The 16,832-nt window shown below is 41.0% G+C and overlaps 1 protein-coding gene across 1 annotated transcript in view; it reads left to right on the forward strand.

Moving 5' to 3' along the window:
• Positions 1-1,775: 1,775 nt before the first annotated feature.
• The window catches only part of MYO5A (myosin VA (heavy chain 12, myoxin)), a gene marked incomplete at its 5' end in the record, with an annotated part of 58,556 nt that continues 43,499 nt past the window's right edge, over positions 1,776-16,832 (forward strand). The window contains 9 exons of the mRNA XM_009702361.1: positions 1,776-1,932; positions 6,069-6,212; positions 7,380-7,461; positions 8,880-8,987; positions 9,453-9,559; positions 12,042-12,307; positions 12,877-12,958; positions 15,689-15,829; positions 16,627-16,752. Of these exons, the coding sequence (XP_009700663.1) occupies positions 1,776-1,932; positions 6,069-6,212; positions 7,380-7,461; positions 8,880-8,987; positions 9,453-9,559; positions 12,042-12,307; positions 12,877-12,958; positions 15,689-15,829; positions 16,627-16,752 (1,213 nt within the window). The remainder of the gene's footprint in view (positions 1,933-6,068; positions 6,213-7,379; positions 7,462-8,879; positions 8,988-9,452; positions 9,560-12,041; positions 12,308-12,876; positions 12,959-15,688; positions 15,830-16,626; positions 16,753-16,832) is intronic.

A 16,832-nucleotide genomic window follows, 5' to 3' on the forward strand; every position in this document is an offset into this window, starting at 1 on the left:
GGAATGGGGAAGAAGCAAGAGTGTTTCTTCTTCCTTTTCCAGCTGGAAATCTTCATCGCTACTGCAAGCCATCCCAGGCAGCACAGACCTCTCTCAGGAATGTGTGCAGGAGGCTTGATGACCACTGTAACGAGAGGTCTCATCGGCGGGTGTTTTTATTTTCCTGTGGCCAGGGCTGGCATCTCTGGCAGTTCGGTTTTAGTAACCTGGACTACACACACCCCAGTATCAAGCTGAATAGTTATGCTTTCCCACGACTTTCCCACCAGGACTGGCAGCTTGGTGTATATGAATGTGTGAACTGTGCTGTAGTCATTCACACCTATTGCATGTGTTAAATGGAAGTTGAGAACATAAAATTAGATTGCTTTGATCTTCTTAACGCTTTCCTATTAAATTTAAATCAGCATTCAGCCATTTCAAGTAATTTTCTTTTACCAAAATGTGGAAAATCTGCTTTAACACATGCCTTCATTCGGTTAAACAAATGCCACCTTGGCTCTCCCAGAGATGCATGACATAACCAGAGGCTCCTTTAGCCTATGTCTTTGTGCAACACGAAGTAGATGACGGAGTGGGGCTCTTATCTGGGGGTTTTTGAAGGTAAGTAACAGCTTGAGAGAAACAACGTGATCTGAGATTTAGCTTCATAATGTCACCAGCAGCTTTTTCTTGACTATCTCAGAAATAGAACCCCTGATCTTCTGGAGGACCTTCAGGCTACAGAAACCACAGATAGTTTTTTCCATGCATATTTCTTTGCTTCCCCTGCATAGCATTTACTGATGGCCTCAGCAGGCGTTTGGAGGCCGTGGAGACTGTATATGTGCTGCTCTGAACATGTGCGTACCTGAAAGTTCATTCATAGTTACTTGACTCTGCTTTCTGTGTTCCAGCCGCAACTCTGTAAAGCTTAGGGGTAAAATTTTATTCCTTCTTTCTCCACTTTCCGGTATGTAAGATAGAGTTAAGCTCACCCAGCTCGTAGGAGTATTTTGAAATATCATTCGTTTTAACTTCTTTTGCTTTGGAAATATAAAATACTGCATAAAGCACTTACAGTCTTTATTTTAAAAGATTCAGGCTATATAAATGCTAATTTCTGTCCTTGTTATTTTGTAGTGTGTTTATTAGTCATACAGTTGGGGTTTATGGATAGAGCCCTCTTTGAGATGAGAGAAAATTGTTTTAGTAGCAAATGGAGATTATTTTTTTTAAATGAGAAGAAATTACTTTACAGCAAAGGAATATTCTTCGCTCCAGAGCTGCTATTTGTGTCCTGAACAGCCCTGCTTGAATTTTGCAGATTCAGAACAATTCTGGGAAAAGCTGGTGATTAGATCAGAAGGACAAAAGGTTTCTGTTGGTGACTCTGCTGTTGATTTCTCTATCTGTAAGATGGCATTAATGATCTTTACTAATGAGCACTGATAATTTAGTGGAGCACTACCACAGACTCTGGATAGAAGTAGCTGCAGAAGCATGTAGTGAATAGCGGTAACAGGTACTTTACTGTAGCCAGGTTCTGTAGAGCAGCTCTGCTGGCTGGCTGGACCGTCACGGCAGCATCCGTCCTGGCTGAGCATCCTGGCTGCAGGCAGTCCAGTCAGCCGCTCGGGCAGCTTGGTCACTAACAGCCCTGTTTCTGCCATGTGCATTTACATTATTGCTGTCTTGCTAACATTTATGGTGGGAGGGTTGTTGCCAAGTTTGGGACACAAAAAATAAGTGTCCTTGAGAGAATAGCCGGTAATTAACATGTCTTTGTGTTTCAGAGATGAGCGAAATCAGTCAATCATTGTAAGTGGGGAATCTGGAGCTGGGAAGACCGTCTCTGCTAAGTATGCTATGAGGTACTTTGCCACGGTCAGTGGATCCGCCAGTGAAGCCAATGTTGAGGAGAAAGTCTTGGCCTCCAACCCCATCATGGAGGTAACAGAGCTACTGCACTAATCCCCACCCTCCAGCTGCAGTTTTTATTCTGGAGCTAACATAAGCATTCAGTAGAGAGAGCAATTCATACTTTTTTTAAGGATCAAAGAACCTGGAATGAATATATTCTAAAATTTTCTTTTTTAATCCATTTACTGGGAATGCTTTAGGCATCATTTTGTGTAGTATTTGTGAAAGATGGAAAGAAGACGGGAGGTAATGTTTCAGTATTGTTAATGTATTTCACATAACAAATTAATTTTTATATGAATACTGCTTTAAATCTATTCAGCTTTGCAACACTGGTAGTTCCCAGACCACTGCTCAAATGCAAGTGAAGAAGACTGGTTTTGTGTGTAAAATTCCAAAGAGCATTAAAACTTCTGGTCTTACCCACTGAACATACACATCACACAGTGGGGGTAGGTAGATTATACTCTGAAGTGAAGAGAGTTGTTGGGTAAAGGCAATGTTCAATTTTAGGAAATGTGATTAGGGAAGATAGACTGAGAGAGCAAAGGTAGATGAGATGCACAGTTTCTTTCAGAGGGGAAAAACGTGACAGAAGATGTAATTTTGCTATAATTAGCTCAGACTAATGTTTCAGTTATGGAAATCTGTGTAACTAACTGTACTCAAGTCCCAAAGCCATTGGTTTGGGAGGGTAGGTGCTGGCAATAGACTGTGAGATAACATGTACAGTTCCCTCCTGCTTCAGGATCTCTGTTCTCCGGGATGCTCAGGAGACTGTAATTCTGATATTGTGGCCAAGCAGAAAACATTTCGTAGGCTCATCTGAATTGCTTTTTGTCTCTTTGCCTACATTTGTAGATTCAAGTTGTAGCTGAAGTTAGGAAACTACGTTAAGAAATGATTCATCAGAGAGAAAGTATTGGGGGAATTCCTTGAGAGAAGGAGCACTGTCCACGAGCACACACATGCGCATACTGACAGACGACCTAAGAAAACGCTTAGGACAACTGATGCCTTGGTAGATGTTTAGCATCTCTATGCAATAGTGTGAAGTATTAGTGGATAGACATGAGTAAATGGAGTTCGCGCAGTGAAACGTGAAATGCAAAATGCTGCCATTGTTTTCTTTCTCAGGTGTTTTTAAAAATGAGCTATGTCTTATTCTTTCTTTCCTCCTGGCTCGAGAAGTTCATGATACTCAAACTACAGCTGCCCCATCACAGTTGTGTGTGTTCTATCACAAAGTAATTGTGCCTGGTTTGTGGTGCTGTGTGGTGTTTTGAAACTGTTTTGTGGTATAAAACAAGCTGTGCTATGATGGGCAGTGGGCTCTGCTGTTGAGGGATCCAAATGTCCAGCTATGGGAGGCAGCCAGGGGAACTGAGCCTTGCCTTGAGCTGCACCTACCCCAGCGCGAGCTGCCTGGGCCCTGGGGAGCAATGACAGTTTTGCAGGTGTGAGCTAGTCCCAGAGTACTCCTTTCACTGCTCCGATGTTTGCAGTAAGTGTCACACCATCCTGGGCCATGTTGCGATTCGGTGCCGGGGGGTGATAGCCCCTTCTGCCTTCCCCTCGTGGTCCCTGGGGCCAGGGAGGTGACCACGTCCTCGCTACCTGTCTGCTAAGTGACAGCTACGGTAAGAGACTCTGCAGGATGGGTCTGCAGATTGCTGTTTGTTTGCTGGGTGACATGCAAACTGCCTACAGGTTTCCCTGCACCACTTCTTTTGTTTGGTCTGAAAGCCTAAACCAAACATCCTTCTCTCTCGCTCCTTGGACCCCACTTCCCAATCAGTGGCCGTCAACTCCCCACTAATTGATTTAATTTCCAAAGCAAGGAAACTTAAATTGAGGACTAGAAATGAACTTTCCATCCATACCCTTTTTTATCCACTAAAAAACGTTGGTGGTGCTTTGTTTTTATCACAACAATTTTGTGAATCTGTGTATATCTAAAATTTTAATGATGTTAAACATTGTAATGGGATGAAAGTTATCCTTTTAACTTCGAACACTTGAAGTAAGCTTTTGAGTGAGTGTTGTGAAATCTGTTGTTTAAACAGACTCTAGGAAAGCAAAATTAATGTTTTGAACTCTTCAGTTGATAAATCAACAGAAACACAAATTAACCCATGTAGATTAGGAAGAAAATGAGTAATTCATTTTAGAAACAGGAGACTCCTCATTTGCTAAGTTGATTGTAAAATCTTAGGAGCAGAAGGTCATTTTATTTTTTAATTTCTGTTTGGACAACCTAAACATCAGCATTTTATGAACTACCATCATTAGTGTCAGAATTTCACATCCTCTTTGCCTACTGAATACTCTGTAATATCAAGTGACTGCTGTACATTTCTAGTAATTACTTGAATAATTAGTTTTGTAGTCAATAACTCTATACATTTTTCCTATTGCAAAAGTAGAAATTGTCAAGTCTTAAAACACATCTTTATAGTAATTTCCTGCCTCTCATTCTTTGATACCTTGTATAGCTATACAAATTGTACAGCTTAGTATGTACTCTCTTAAGCAATCTTATAATACCAAAGACTTTCTCAACTATTTTCACAGGTAATACCTTTCAAAGTAATAATTGATTTCTGAAAATATTATATTATATATAAAATATTATAATATTATATTGCTGCCACCACCACCAAAATGTATCACAGTAGCAGTAATTTTAAAACACAAGAAATGCAGTTTGAGTACTTTCAGTTTGAATGATTTCAGTATTCCGTAGAACTGTGGAGATGCAATTTGTTCTTACATCCTTTATAGCAACTGTTCATCTGATACCCGCTTTGACATCTGCTTGGTCAGGTGAGCGTGCTGCTGCTGCTGTAGTGGGGTTTCTGAAAGTCTAATTCCCGCTTCCCGTACTGTACCCAGCTAGCCCTTACTGATTCACTGGCCTTTTGTTTACAGATGTGGAATACCAATACTCAGCATTGCTATTTGCTCTCATTTGTTTTTCCCAAATTTTATTTCAGTACAGAGTTCCTATGGATGGCTACATGAACTAGGAAAATAGGATATGCATATAACTCTCTGTTCTTTAGTTATGGTGTACTTCGGAGTTAGGTACTTGATAACATACACACAGTGGCGTATGATAAAAGGCAGTTTGCTGTATCTGAATTACTCCAAATGCCATTCCTTTTGGTACAGAGATATCTTTAGGATTTTTTTGGAAGGTGGATTGCTATATGATGTCTAAAACATGATCTGCTTGAGAAGAGAAAATGCTTTTCTTTAAAGTTCAGCATGTTGTGATTTGCATGCCTTGAATTCTGGTATATCCAGCTGGTACCTGTTGTGGGGTGAATCCTAATGCTGATGAGGCGAGGCAGGGGTGCACCAAGACCATTTAGGAACCACAGTCATCATTTCTCCTGGGCATCCCAACACCACATACATTAAATATTGCTTGTTGTGTATGAAGTTGTATTGAATTAATCTAAGAAAGTTAGGGGTGTAGGGCAGCATTGAAGACTGTCTCTGAGTCAGTAACAAAGCTGCTATGGAAGAGATTCAGTTTCAGGCAAATGATATGAGTCTGTACGTGTTAACTTTTAGATGGTATTTAGGCACACAGTAAATATTTTATAATGATATGTTTGCAGAAGTAGTTTGGAAATGTGGTTGATTATAGAGTAATAATAATAAACTCTTAGCCAGAGAGAACCTAAGGGCTGTTTGCTGGACTATGGATTTATGATAGGTAGACTTACAGAGATTGCAAGTACTAGACATGTATCTGTACACATACATATATGAATATATACAGTGTGAAATAATTCTTGTAGATTTATTAAGTCCTTAGAAGAAATCTGGCTGTCTGTGAGCATTCTGTTAGACTCTAATTCCTTCTAAAAGGACTTCAGAGAGCTGGATTTTTGAAGGATTTTCAGCTGGACCATTAGACTACGTGGAAGTGAAATCATTGCTAGGAAGATCAGCCTCCAATCTTGCATTAATGAAACAACCATATTTTGATGTAACTTGCTGACCAGGTGGAGATTATTCTGTATTAAATTCTTTATTAATTTGAAACCAGGACAAAATTAATGTGGTTGAGTGTTTATGAGCCATGTAGATGATTAAATAGATTTGATAATTTCTAAAAGCTGTTTAACCTTTACAATATTCTCTTTTTTCAGTCTATTGGAAATGCCAAAACTACGAGGAATGACAACAGCAGTCGCTTTGGGAAATACATTGAAATTGGTTTTGATAAGAGGTATCGAATCATTGGTGCTAACATGAGAACTTACCTCTTGGAAAAATCAAGAGTGGTGTTTCAGGTAATACTGATGCAATCTTATTATTGTATATTTGTGTGACTGTGCTAAAAAAAACCAAACTATTGCTTGCTGATACTAGTTATCTCTCCTAAGAGATGGCTGTAATAGTGTTTTTGTAATATAGCACATGTGGGGAGAGGGGAGAAAAGGAAAACCAAGTGAGCCCTTCATTATATGAATTGTTTGTAGTTGTAAAATGTGTATCAAAAAGGCTGTGTTTTTAAGCGTGAAATACTTCCAGTGCACTACTAGATATGAGTTTGTGCTTACCGTAGCATTACAGAATGGGGCTTCAAGACAGAGCAGAAACTGCTCATGCTCAAGAAGAGCTTTCTGTTGTGGTTTGTAAAGCTACCTTCTTCACTCACTTTCAATCTCTTGTTAAAACCCACTGCTATTGCAATAATTACGAATGAGTCTTAATTGCCATTTTTTAAGCAAATGAGAATATGTAATTTCATCTTTCTTGAACTCTCTTCGTTGTAATATTTCTTACTTGAACCAATCCACAGCCTTTTTGTCTCCCACACCTCCTCTCCATCTTTGCCTACCTTATAGTCTAGAGCTCAGTAAGAATGGACTTACCCTTGACTGGCTGCCTAAAGGTATAAACCAAATAACTACAGTTTGCATTATGTAGGGGTCTTATGTGAAGTAAGTTTTTGGTTTGAAGTTAGGAAATTTAGAGCGCTTAAGTTCGGAATTATGGTGTTGGTCATGAGTCATAACCTTCTGAGATGTATTTGTCCCTCATTTTAAATTTGAAGCTTTTCCTTGGCAAGAAAGATAGTCCCTTCCCCAACTTACTATAAATGCTGAGGCAAATGGTATTAGTTATTCTTGGAAAATGAAAAGCTTTTAAGTATGATCATTTCACCCACCCATAGAATCCTGATCTATATTTAATAGTAATCCACAGTTCTGAAAAGTGAAATCATACATTTTTTTTGCAATGAAAATGTCTGCATGCTTCTTGCTGTTGAAAATGGATTAAATTAATCAAGAAGGAAATGGTAGATGCTGATTTGTCTTTCCTTTTTCTGTGCAGTTTCTGTGTTCTTAATGTAATGCTAGAGAAAGCATTAAACATAGTAATTCTTTTCTACTCATGGATGTTTCCGGCACTTGTTACGTTGTGAAAGATAATAAATTCCTTTCTTTTTAAAGGCAGAAGAGGAGAGAAATTATCACATCTTTTACCAACTTTGTGCCTCTGCAGCATTACCTGAGTTTAAAACTCTACGATTAGGTATGAAATTCACATTCATTGTCTTGCGCAATTATTGGTACAAAGCAGCATCTCTGAGCTTTTTGAGCCATAGAACCAAAAGATGAATTGCTGACTTTGAAATTCTGAGCTTTTAAACCTTCAGATACTAAAATATATTGAAAATAACTATAATGGTGGGTCTCAGACTTGATGTTTTTTAGATAAAATGAAGGTAACAGATTTGTTTATTCAGCATACTCTGATACACTGCAGTTGTAAACACTAGGACTTACTATGTCCTGGATTCCAGAGTAGCTTTCCAGTGGCAAGGGTGAAATTCTCTTCTCTTGGTCCTTTAAAACCTTGTTTCCATGGCTCCAGCTACTAGAGAATTTTACCATTTCTAGTATAAGCACCTGAAAAACTTATTTTGCGTCTGCATACTTTCACTTGGGTTGTTATCAACAATTACCATCCCTGCTAACCAGGTGAAATTTTTCGTTTTTCAAATTAAAATATTGATAAAGAAAGGGTTTCTCTTTTAACAGGAATTGGTACTTTGTAAAAGAAAGGCATGATGATGACCTTGGGACAGGCAATCACCTTGTCAGTTTTAAAATTCAGTATAAATTTCAGTGGTTCTTGTATATTTTTAAAAGTTAGCTTCATAGTGAGAAAACTGCACAGCTTGTCAGTGCTGATTTCTGAAATACCGTTCTGGTTTTAAAGTGTTTCTCTGCTCTTGTGCACCATCCTGGCACATTTAGGATTCACATCTGCTGACACAGGAAATAAAGGAACTGATGCAATTATAACTAAAGAAGCCATTTAGCAGACTCCTCTTTCAGCATTCTTGAAACCTTAGCAGATCGGAAAAAAGGAGTCTGTTACTGAAGCTGGAAGCATGGCCACTGAAACCGTAGGAATTTACACAGTACTCAGGAGAGCTACTGCCCTCCCAGTGAAGCCCAGTACTGTCCCCAGCGTGGTATGAACCTGTCAGTTCTCCAACCACAACTTCTCAGCCAGAACGGGTCACAGATACTCAGAAGACTAAACCAGACCATAAATTAGAAATGAGAAGAAAATGGACAAAATGTAATAATAGCCTAATAATATCTACCACATAATCCACAGTAGCTGCTGCTGTCAAATCTGCACCTACTCGGTGGTTGGCTCAGACTTGGGTGTGGAAGTCTGAACCAAGGTTAGGTAGATAGTATGCTTGAGGGCCTATTGTATGAACCAGGTAGCTTAAGAATACTTGTTTGCACTGTTAAATCTTGAAAAAATTCTTCTCCAGAATGAGTGGGTCCTATGAACCAGAAGGCAAAAATATACTGACATATTTCAAATAATGGATTCTGCCAAGCGCAACTTAATCATTACATAGCTTTGAAGATGTGCTGTGAAATTCTCCATCAGTGTGTCTAAAAGATTTGTTTTTTCTCTTACAGGGAATGCAAATTACTTTCACTATACGAAGCAAGGTGGAAGCCCTGTGATTGATGGTGTCGATGATGCTAAGGAAATGGTAAACACCAGGCAGGCATGCACTTTGCTAGGTAATTTGTAAAACACAGTCGTATCCCAAATCTGATATACTAGCAAGTGTGTCTACATTGTTTGTGTTTAAAAATAGGAGAGTTTTATAAACTTTGGGACTGAGATACTTTTGTTGAATTAAGAAGGTATTTAAATTGTAGCAGAATCTAATGTAGGAGGAGCATGCATTATATGAACATAAATGCTGGATCCCCTTGGTACAGCATATACAGTGTTGGAGGTCACTGACAAAGCACTTTGAAACAGCAAATTAAAGAGTTCATTTTAATGGATTTTTTTTGCATCTGGTTGTAAAATGTTATTAATAGAAGTGGAGCCAAGCAGTACTGTCAAATGCCAAAGTCTCTGAAAAAAACACACAGCAGTCACCATTTTTTCTTTTCTTAATACAAATTTTCATCAACTGCAGCTCGTGGTTCTTTATTTCTCTCTCCATTCAAAACGTTTTATTCATCATTTTTCAGGGATTAGTGATTCCTACCAGATGGGAATTTTTCGAATCCTTGCTGGCATCCTTCACTTGGGCAATGTGGAGTTTGCATCTCGGGATTCTGACAGCTGCACTATTCCTGTGAGTAGTAGATGAGATGAAGGGCATGGTTTCTCTTCTGATAGTTCTGCCTTATGCTTGTTTGCAGGGACCTCTTCTGAAAAAGAGTAACAATATAAAAACGCAAGCAATGTGTTTATTTCAAATTTATTAACATGTTCACAGTTCTTTTTGCAGATGGATTCAACTCTTCTCAGTTTAGAGGCTTTAGACAGTACTCTCTGTATTATAACAGTGGCTGCCTTAATTTCATTTAAAAAATGTAGTTGGTCTGTCCTAGAAAAGTCTACCGGACCGGCTAGCTTTGAAGTCCTGTGCAGCTGTCTAGATCTTTATATTCCTACACGAATACATTCCCTGCCCACAGTAAATGCTCTGCAGAATGTTTTTTTTTTAATGTTAAATGCCAGAATGGCTTAAATAATTGCAAAGCAAATGCTTCGCAAAGTCCTCTGGGATGTCTAGAAATGAGCATAGGATATATAGATATGATTTGTGTAACTCATCTAAGTGTCCTGATTTATCAGTCCGTTTTTACCTTTGTGGCAGTCAGTACTGAGGACTGCATAGTCTGATCTGAAAAAACCCTCCTCATTCAGTGAGGATCAAGGCTTCTTACTGAAGTCCATATTCTGGAGATGAGAAACAAAAAAGATCTGGCTTGTCACTCTTCTCTTCCTTGGATTCACAAATGACCAGTTTCTCCTTTTGCCTTTCCCTGAATGTCTTCTGCTGGAGTGCACAGCCTTCATCTTCCTCTCTCTTCAAATAGTAGCAACAGTTGCAAGGATCTTTTTTCTTATTTTACTATCAGTTGCTTTCTCGAGAATCTGCAGTAGCAGTTTGTGGAGCTGAGACAACAGGTCCTTCATTGGGCCAGAGATGATCAGTGTGCCTCGTCTGACACCATCTGTCCCTGGGATCTAATGGATAGCTGCTGTAAACCCACAGCAACAGTCTGGCTCTTTGGTCTGTCTTAAAAAGGTTTTCGCTACAAAGAAAGCATCATTTAATGATCACAGGTAGAAAGCTGATGAGCTAGCCTCTATTGTAACGGGTATCTCCAGTGCAGGGATCAAACTGAATGAGCTAGTACAAAGCTGCAAGTTCCTGTGCAATCCTATCCTGTGGTGAATGTCTGCTCAATGGCATCTGCTACCTGAGCTGTGCTGTTCTCTGACAATAGCCGTGTCATTGCAGAGCTCTGTCGCCATGCAGACTGGTCTGCCTGGGCAGCACTGGTGTGGTGATGCAGTGGTGGTGCTTTAGGGAGCTCAGCGAAGGGCTCTGCATGGTGCTGTGTGAATGAATCAGTTTGTTTAATGTCAGCTTGAGTAATCCTAATGTGACACTCTTTTGTGCAGTGTTCATTATTATTATTACTTTATTATTGTCTTCTGAGCCAGTTAAATTGATAGGGCTAAACTGAAAGAAGACATGCTCAATTAACTGGATTTTGGAGGTGTAACAGCACTGCCATGGGACCTGTATGCTGTAAGGCCTGGAAGAAGCCCCAGAGAAGTCAGAAGGACATGGAAATAGAAGGATAAAGCTGATGTACCCTGAAGCTACTGGGCATGTAGTAACAGTCTGCTGTAGTCTGTCCCCATCAAGATGCTGCTTGTCAGCATCCTGTTGAGCCACTGGGTGCAAAGTGAACGTGATGAGGAAGTAACCTTAGGGGAGTTCCTTAGGAGGAAAGACCTGTCTCTCTTCCTTGATTTCTAGCTGTCAGTTTGCTTGTTAGTCACAAGCTGTAGTATCTTAACTCATTGAGTGGTAAACGCACTGCACAGATTTTTATGCAGAAATCTTATATACCCATCTCAGTGCGCAGGCCTTGCTAGTTGATTTTGTCTGGTTAAACAAAGGTCAGTTTTTTGACTTGTACAGTCCAATTTGAGACTTAGAGAACATCATTTGTGTGCTCCAATCTCTTAATGTTTGTCTCCAGAATTCACTGAGAAAATACTGTGCCCAGAACACTAAAGCCCTTCCATGCTTCCTCCTCTTAGTTCTTGGCTTGGGCTGTGATGCCCCATTGCCCATCACTCCCTGCCATGGGTGTGTATGAGCAGGCGAGAGCACCACTGAGAAGCTGTAATCTGTTCTGTCCATAGCACACAGCTGATGTCCTGTCCTCTGCATTTCTCTGGCTTCCTCACTCACAACTGACACAGTTGGTTATAAGAATTCAAAATACCAAATCTATCCCTGTGAAGCTAGATGATTCATTTTTGCAAAGGTTGTAGGTTCACTGTGTGGGGCTTTTTGGTGAACATAAGTATAGTAAAATGCCTTTGGGGAAACTGTGAGTCACTAATTTACTTCAGCGATGTGAGCGTGATAAGTGTGTAGTATGTTTTGAAGGAGGAAGAGCTGAAGAAGCTGCTGTTGCTGCTTATTGTTGGATCGCTGCAGGCAGGCAGTTCTTCTGATTGCATGATTGCACGTGTGCTATTGGTAATACTGTTTCAAGACCTAATGAGATTATTTTTATTAGCCCAAGCATGAATCCCTCACCATCTTCTGCGACCTCATGGGTGTGGAGTATGAAGAGATGGGTCACTGGCTTTGCCACAGGAAGCTCGCAACTGCCACTGAAACTTACATCAAGCCAATTTCTAAAACTCATGCCATCAATGCCAGAGATGCACTTGCCAAACATATCTATGCTAATCTCTTTAACTGGATCGTAGATCATGTGAATAAAGCCCTTCATGCTACTGTAAAACAGCATTCTTTCATTGGAGTGTTGGACATTTATGGGTGAGTCTTTTTGTCACAGATATGACACCTCTTACATAATTACCTTATTGCAAAGCATCTTTGTCTTTATCATGTGGTGCTGCATGGATTACACAAAAGAACCCCAAACCCTTAGCAACTGCTTATTCCAGCTGAAGGAAGTAGGTGTTTAGTTTTGACATGCTGTCTAAGATCTTTGTCTTGACTTTCAGGTTTGACATTTATAGTGGGATTTCAGATTTTTGCTGTTGGTAGTTCCTTTATGTATTGCGTTGGGGAAAGTTACAAGGGAATTGTCATCTAGTGGTTCTTCCAGGGTAGCACTTCTAGAGAGGATAAAGATAATGAACATGCTTTTCAGGAACATCAGTCCCTTCCCTGTGTTCCTCATCCCTGTCTGAAGAGGGAGCATCAGTGAATTGCCCATGTACTGCAATTTGCCATTTCCCTGTGTGCTTCATTTCTTGATTGTGGTTGTTTCTGCCTGGAATAATGCAATGAATTTGACTGGCGGAAGGGAATTTAAAATTATGGGGTCATTTATTCTGGTTTTTTTTCCACTAGTAATTTTGAGTATCTGCATATTTTAGATTTGAGACATTTGAAATCAACAGCTTTGAACAGTTCTGTATCAACTATGCCAACGAAAAGCTGCAGCAGCAGTTCAATATGGTAAGTATGAATGACTGGCATTTCCTCGTCCCTCTCCCCTCACCCAAGTCCATTCTGCTAATTGGGTCCCCAGTGGTTACGACGAATTCCGTCAGTCTATTAACCAGCTGTCCTGGCCGTGGGCTTTGGGGGATGGGGAAGGATCGACTATCTCCTAGAAATAGATTTTATGACTAACTGCTGCTCTGGGACTATTTGAAATTCCGATCACAGTAACAATTATAAGGCAGAAGCAGTGCTTGGCAATTAAGACTCCAAGATTGCCTGTCAATGAAAGCACCGTGTGGATGAAGTTGGAGTTAGCTGTGTCTCTGTAACCTCCAACGACAGCCTGTGCGCAGGCAGTATAGAGCAGGGCTTTGCTGCTGGAAATCTGCCACCCACGCTTCCTTTCCTGGCGTTATTTGTTGAGGGTTTTCAGCCGCATCCTGAAGTTGATGACTGACATGTGGCAAGAGGCTCCTCTTCCCCCTCCTCCAGAGGATCACGATTCTTTCTCTCTCCTCCTTAGTGACGTTTGTAATTATATATCTTACCTGCATAATGATGAGGCAAGTTATTTATGCCAGGTCTGTTGCTAGGCTGTGCTGCAGTACGGGAATAGCTTTGAACTCTCTTTATGAGTGTACCTCCATGGCAGTGTGTGCTCGCAGGACCAGATCCCACGGCACCGTTGTTCATGCTAGCGGCAGGGATGCCTGCAGGGAGTAATCCGGGTGCTGGTGTGGAGGCTGGGCTTTGCAGCCCCAGCGTGCCCTTTCTGTGGTGGTAGTGCCACGACTGGCTTCAGCGTCATAAGCGGGATGTCATAACTGCTAAGGACAAGGTATCTCAGAGTGTTCCTAGCTCTACAGCAAAAATCTAGGCACTGTAAGAATTGTAAGGGTTCGCTTCTTTAGTAAAGATCACTGTTCCGGTGCTGGTGTGGAGGCTGGGCTTTGCAGCCCCAGCGTGCCCTTTCTGTGGTGGTAGTGCCACGACTGGCTTCAGCGTCATAAGCGGGATGTCATAACTGCTAAGGACAAGGTATCTCAGAGTGTTCCTAGCTCTACAGCAAAAATCTAGGCACTGTAAGAATTGTAAGGGTTCGCTTCTTTAGTAAAGATCACTGTTCCCATGTTCCCTTCCCTCTCGCGCTGTTGCTGTAAGCACTTGTCTCATGAAGGATGGGGTGACGGGGCTTTTGTGTTGATGCCCTGCCAAGCTACCAAACCCAGCACAAGTGGACACAGACCCATTGGGCTGCCATGCAGGTACACAGGGTGGAAGTTGCTTTAAATTAAAGCCCTGCGTCTGGTGGCAGCCAGCAAGCCTTCGTGTGCCGCTGAACCTGTCTGAGGGCAGACCGCTCGGGGACTGCCTGGCCGCCACTCGTGTCTCCACAGCTGGCCCGGCCTCCCTGGCCACCCTTCCTCTGTCTGGCCACCCACAGTCCGTAAGGAAAATGAGGTCTGAAGACATTTTACACCATGTAATTGCTAATTCCTTTACAGTGAAGAAATGGTTTTATGTCTTCTTTCAGGACTTAGGTTGGATATGACTCACCAATAAAACACTACCATTGGCTTTCCTGTCAGGAATTAACTCGGCGTGTAACGCAGCCGTTAAGCGGCAGGGTGGGAATGGCTCCCGCGGGCACCGTTAAGGAGCGCTGCTTTGGAAAGGATGGCGTTAAGCTAATGAAATAAAAGGGATAAACCGCTTTGTCAGGGTAGTTTTCAACTCTCTGGCAGATGCATGCCAGAGAGCTGTGAGGCGTTTGCAGGCTTGTGCTGGGAGCTCGGGGGGCAGCTGAGGCTGACTCCAGGATTACAGGTGTTTGTGGCAACCCCCCAAACCCTGCGCACAGCGCTGCTCCTTGCTGCGTGGTAGGGTGTGCTCTGAGTTCGGGTCTACCTGCCAGAGCTGTTAGTAGGCATTAAAATTTAATAGGAGATAAAATGTCATTTAAAATAACTGGAGTCAGCAGTCTTTTTGTTTTTAAAAAGAGTGCTTGTGCTATTAAGACCACACTTTGCCTGTTTGATATCTTACTATCTTTTTTCATGAAGTTTTAATTCATTTCCTGTGCACATTTCATTAAAGCTGTGCAGGTTTTTTGTGATAATATTTTTGAATAAATATAAAACTATATTGTTATTGATCTTCATACCAGATAAATCTTCTACAAAATTTTGCTTAAAGGATTTCTTGTGCTCATACTCCTAGAGTCATTCTTGCAGGTTTTTGCTGAAGAGTAAATTTTAATGCAATGCGTCATTTTAGAAAAAAATCAGCAGCTATTTAAGAGAAAAAGGAGCTCTGTTCTTTTACAAGGAAATGGAAAAGTATTTATAGTGAATTTTTACTTGAAATAGAACAGTATTCATAAATTCAAAATCATAAATGCATGGCACATCCCACTTTATAAGTTGCTGTTCCTGCACTTGAGAGCCTATAGTAATTGTGGGACAATATGGAAAAAATATGGACAATATGGTAAAAAGACAGGAAAAAATAGACCTTATTGGCAAAGAATATGCATGAGTACTTTAATTTAGTCTGTTGGTTTTAGGCTGGGAAAAAGGTTAATTTATCTTTCATACACTTACTTATTAAAGGGTTTATTCAGTTGAACTAGTGTGTCACTTGACAGCCTGGATTAATGTGCCAAGATGAATTGAAGTGAGAGTTTGATGTATTTGTTCTGCATTTTATTTCACAGAAAACTGTTTTCTTTTTGCCCTGTAGCACGTCTTTAAGCTGGAACAAGAAGAATATATGAAGGAACAAATACCATGGACTTTGATTGATTTCTACGACAATCAGCCTTGCATCAACCTCATAGAGGCCAAAATGGGAATTCTGGATCTGTTGGATGAGGAGTGCAAGGTGTGTGTACAAGGGCTTTCATAGAGAAAGAGGTCATCAGCCGTCCTGCTTCTGGGGCCTCACAGGGAAGTCATCTGCATACAGCCATCATTTTGACACTCTGCTGTTGAAAGAATTTGGAGAATGTACAAACAGAATTGGCAATTACAAGAGGAGAAAAAATGGTTTTAGTCATAGGTTTTTTTTTTCCCCTCCTCTCTATCATGTATCTGTATCTGTTTCTGGGTCTCTGATCAACCTTTGTTTTGACTCTGGCAACTTTCTCTTTCCTGAGCACAGGAAGTACAGTGTTTGGTCCTGTCAGATTTCTCCAAATTGCCTCTCGCTTGGTGTCTCACCTTTTGTCTTTTATCTTAGTTTAATTTATGCCAAGCCATGTACAGGGGATGGCGTGTGGTATCTACTTCAGTGGAAACCCAGCTTGGGGTTCTTGTGTATCACAGAGCATCACAAGAAATCTGTAATGGTGGTGGGTGAGTTCTGACCCGCTGAGATGCTGCTCAGTCAGATAATGTACCTCTTGGATCCCCGCCTTCAGGTGTGTGACACTGGAAGCGTTATTAGCGTTGTATGTGTCACGTAGCAGCTACACCTGCTGCTGGGCTGCACCCAGTCCCCAGTGTTAGAAAGGCAAGTGCGTAGCTGGTTACTGACTTCCTTGCTCATGACAGTGCTGGAAATCTGAGGAGTTGGAGTTTGAAAGCAAACCACAAAGTGTTGTCCCCTGTTGTCTTAGTTTTTTCTGCTACTGAAAAGTTTTCAAGATATTTTAAATGGCTGTATGGTCTCTTCCATAGATGCCAAAAGGCTCGGATGACACTTGGGCCCAAAAGCTATACAATACCCATTTGAATAAATGTGCCCTCTTTGAAAAACCACGTTTATCAAATAAGGCTTTTATCATCAAACACTTTGCTGACAAGGTAAGGACTTTTCCTCCAGTACCTCTTTCCGTGGCTGGTGTTGCTGAGCGTGTGCGCGGGAGGGGATCCTGGAGTGGGCG

Source organism: Cariama cristata, unplaced genomic scaffold (assembly GCF_000690535.1).
Source record: "Cariama cristata isolate BGI_N322 unplaced genomic scaffold, ASM69053v1 scaffold17490, whole genome shotgun sequence".
Classification (NCBI taxonomy): Eukaryota; Metazoa; Chordata; class Aves; order Cariamiformes; family Cariamidae; genus Cariama; species Cariama cristata.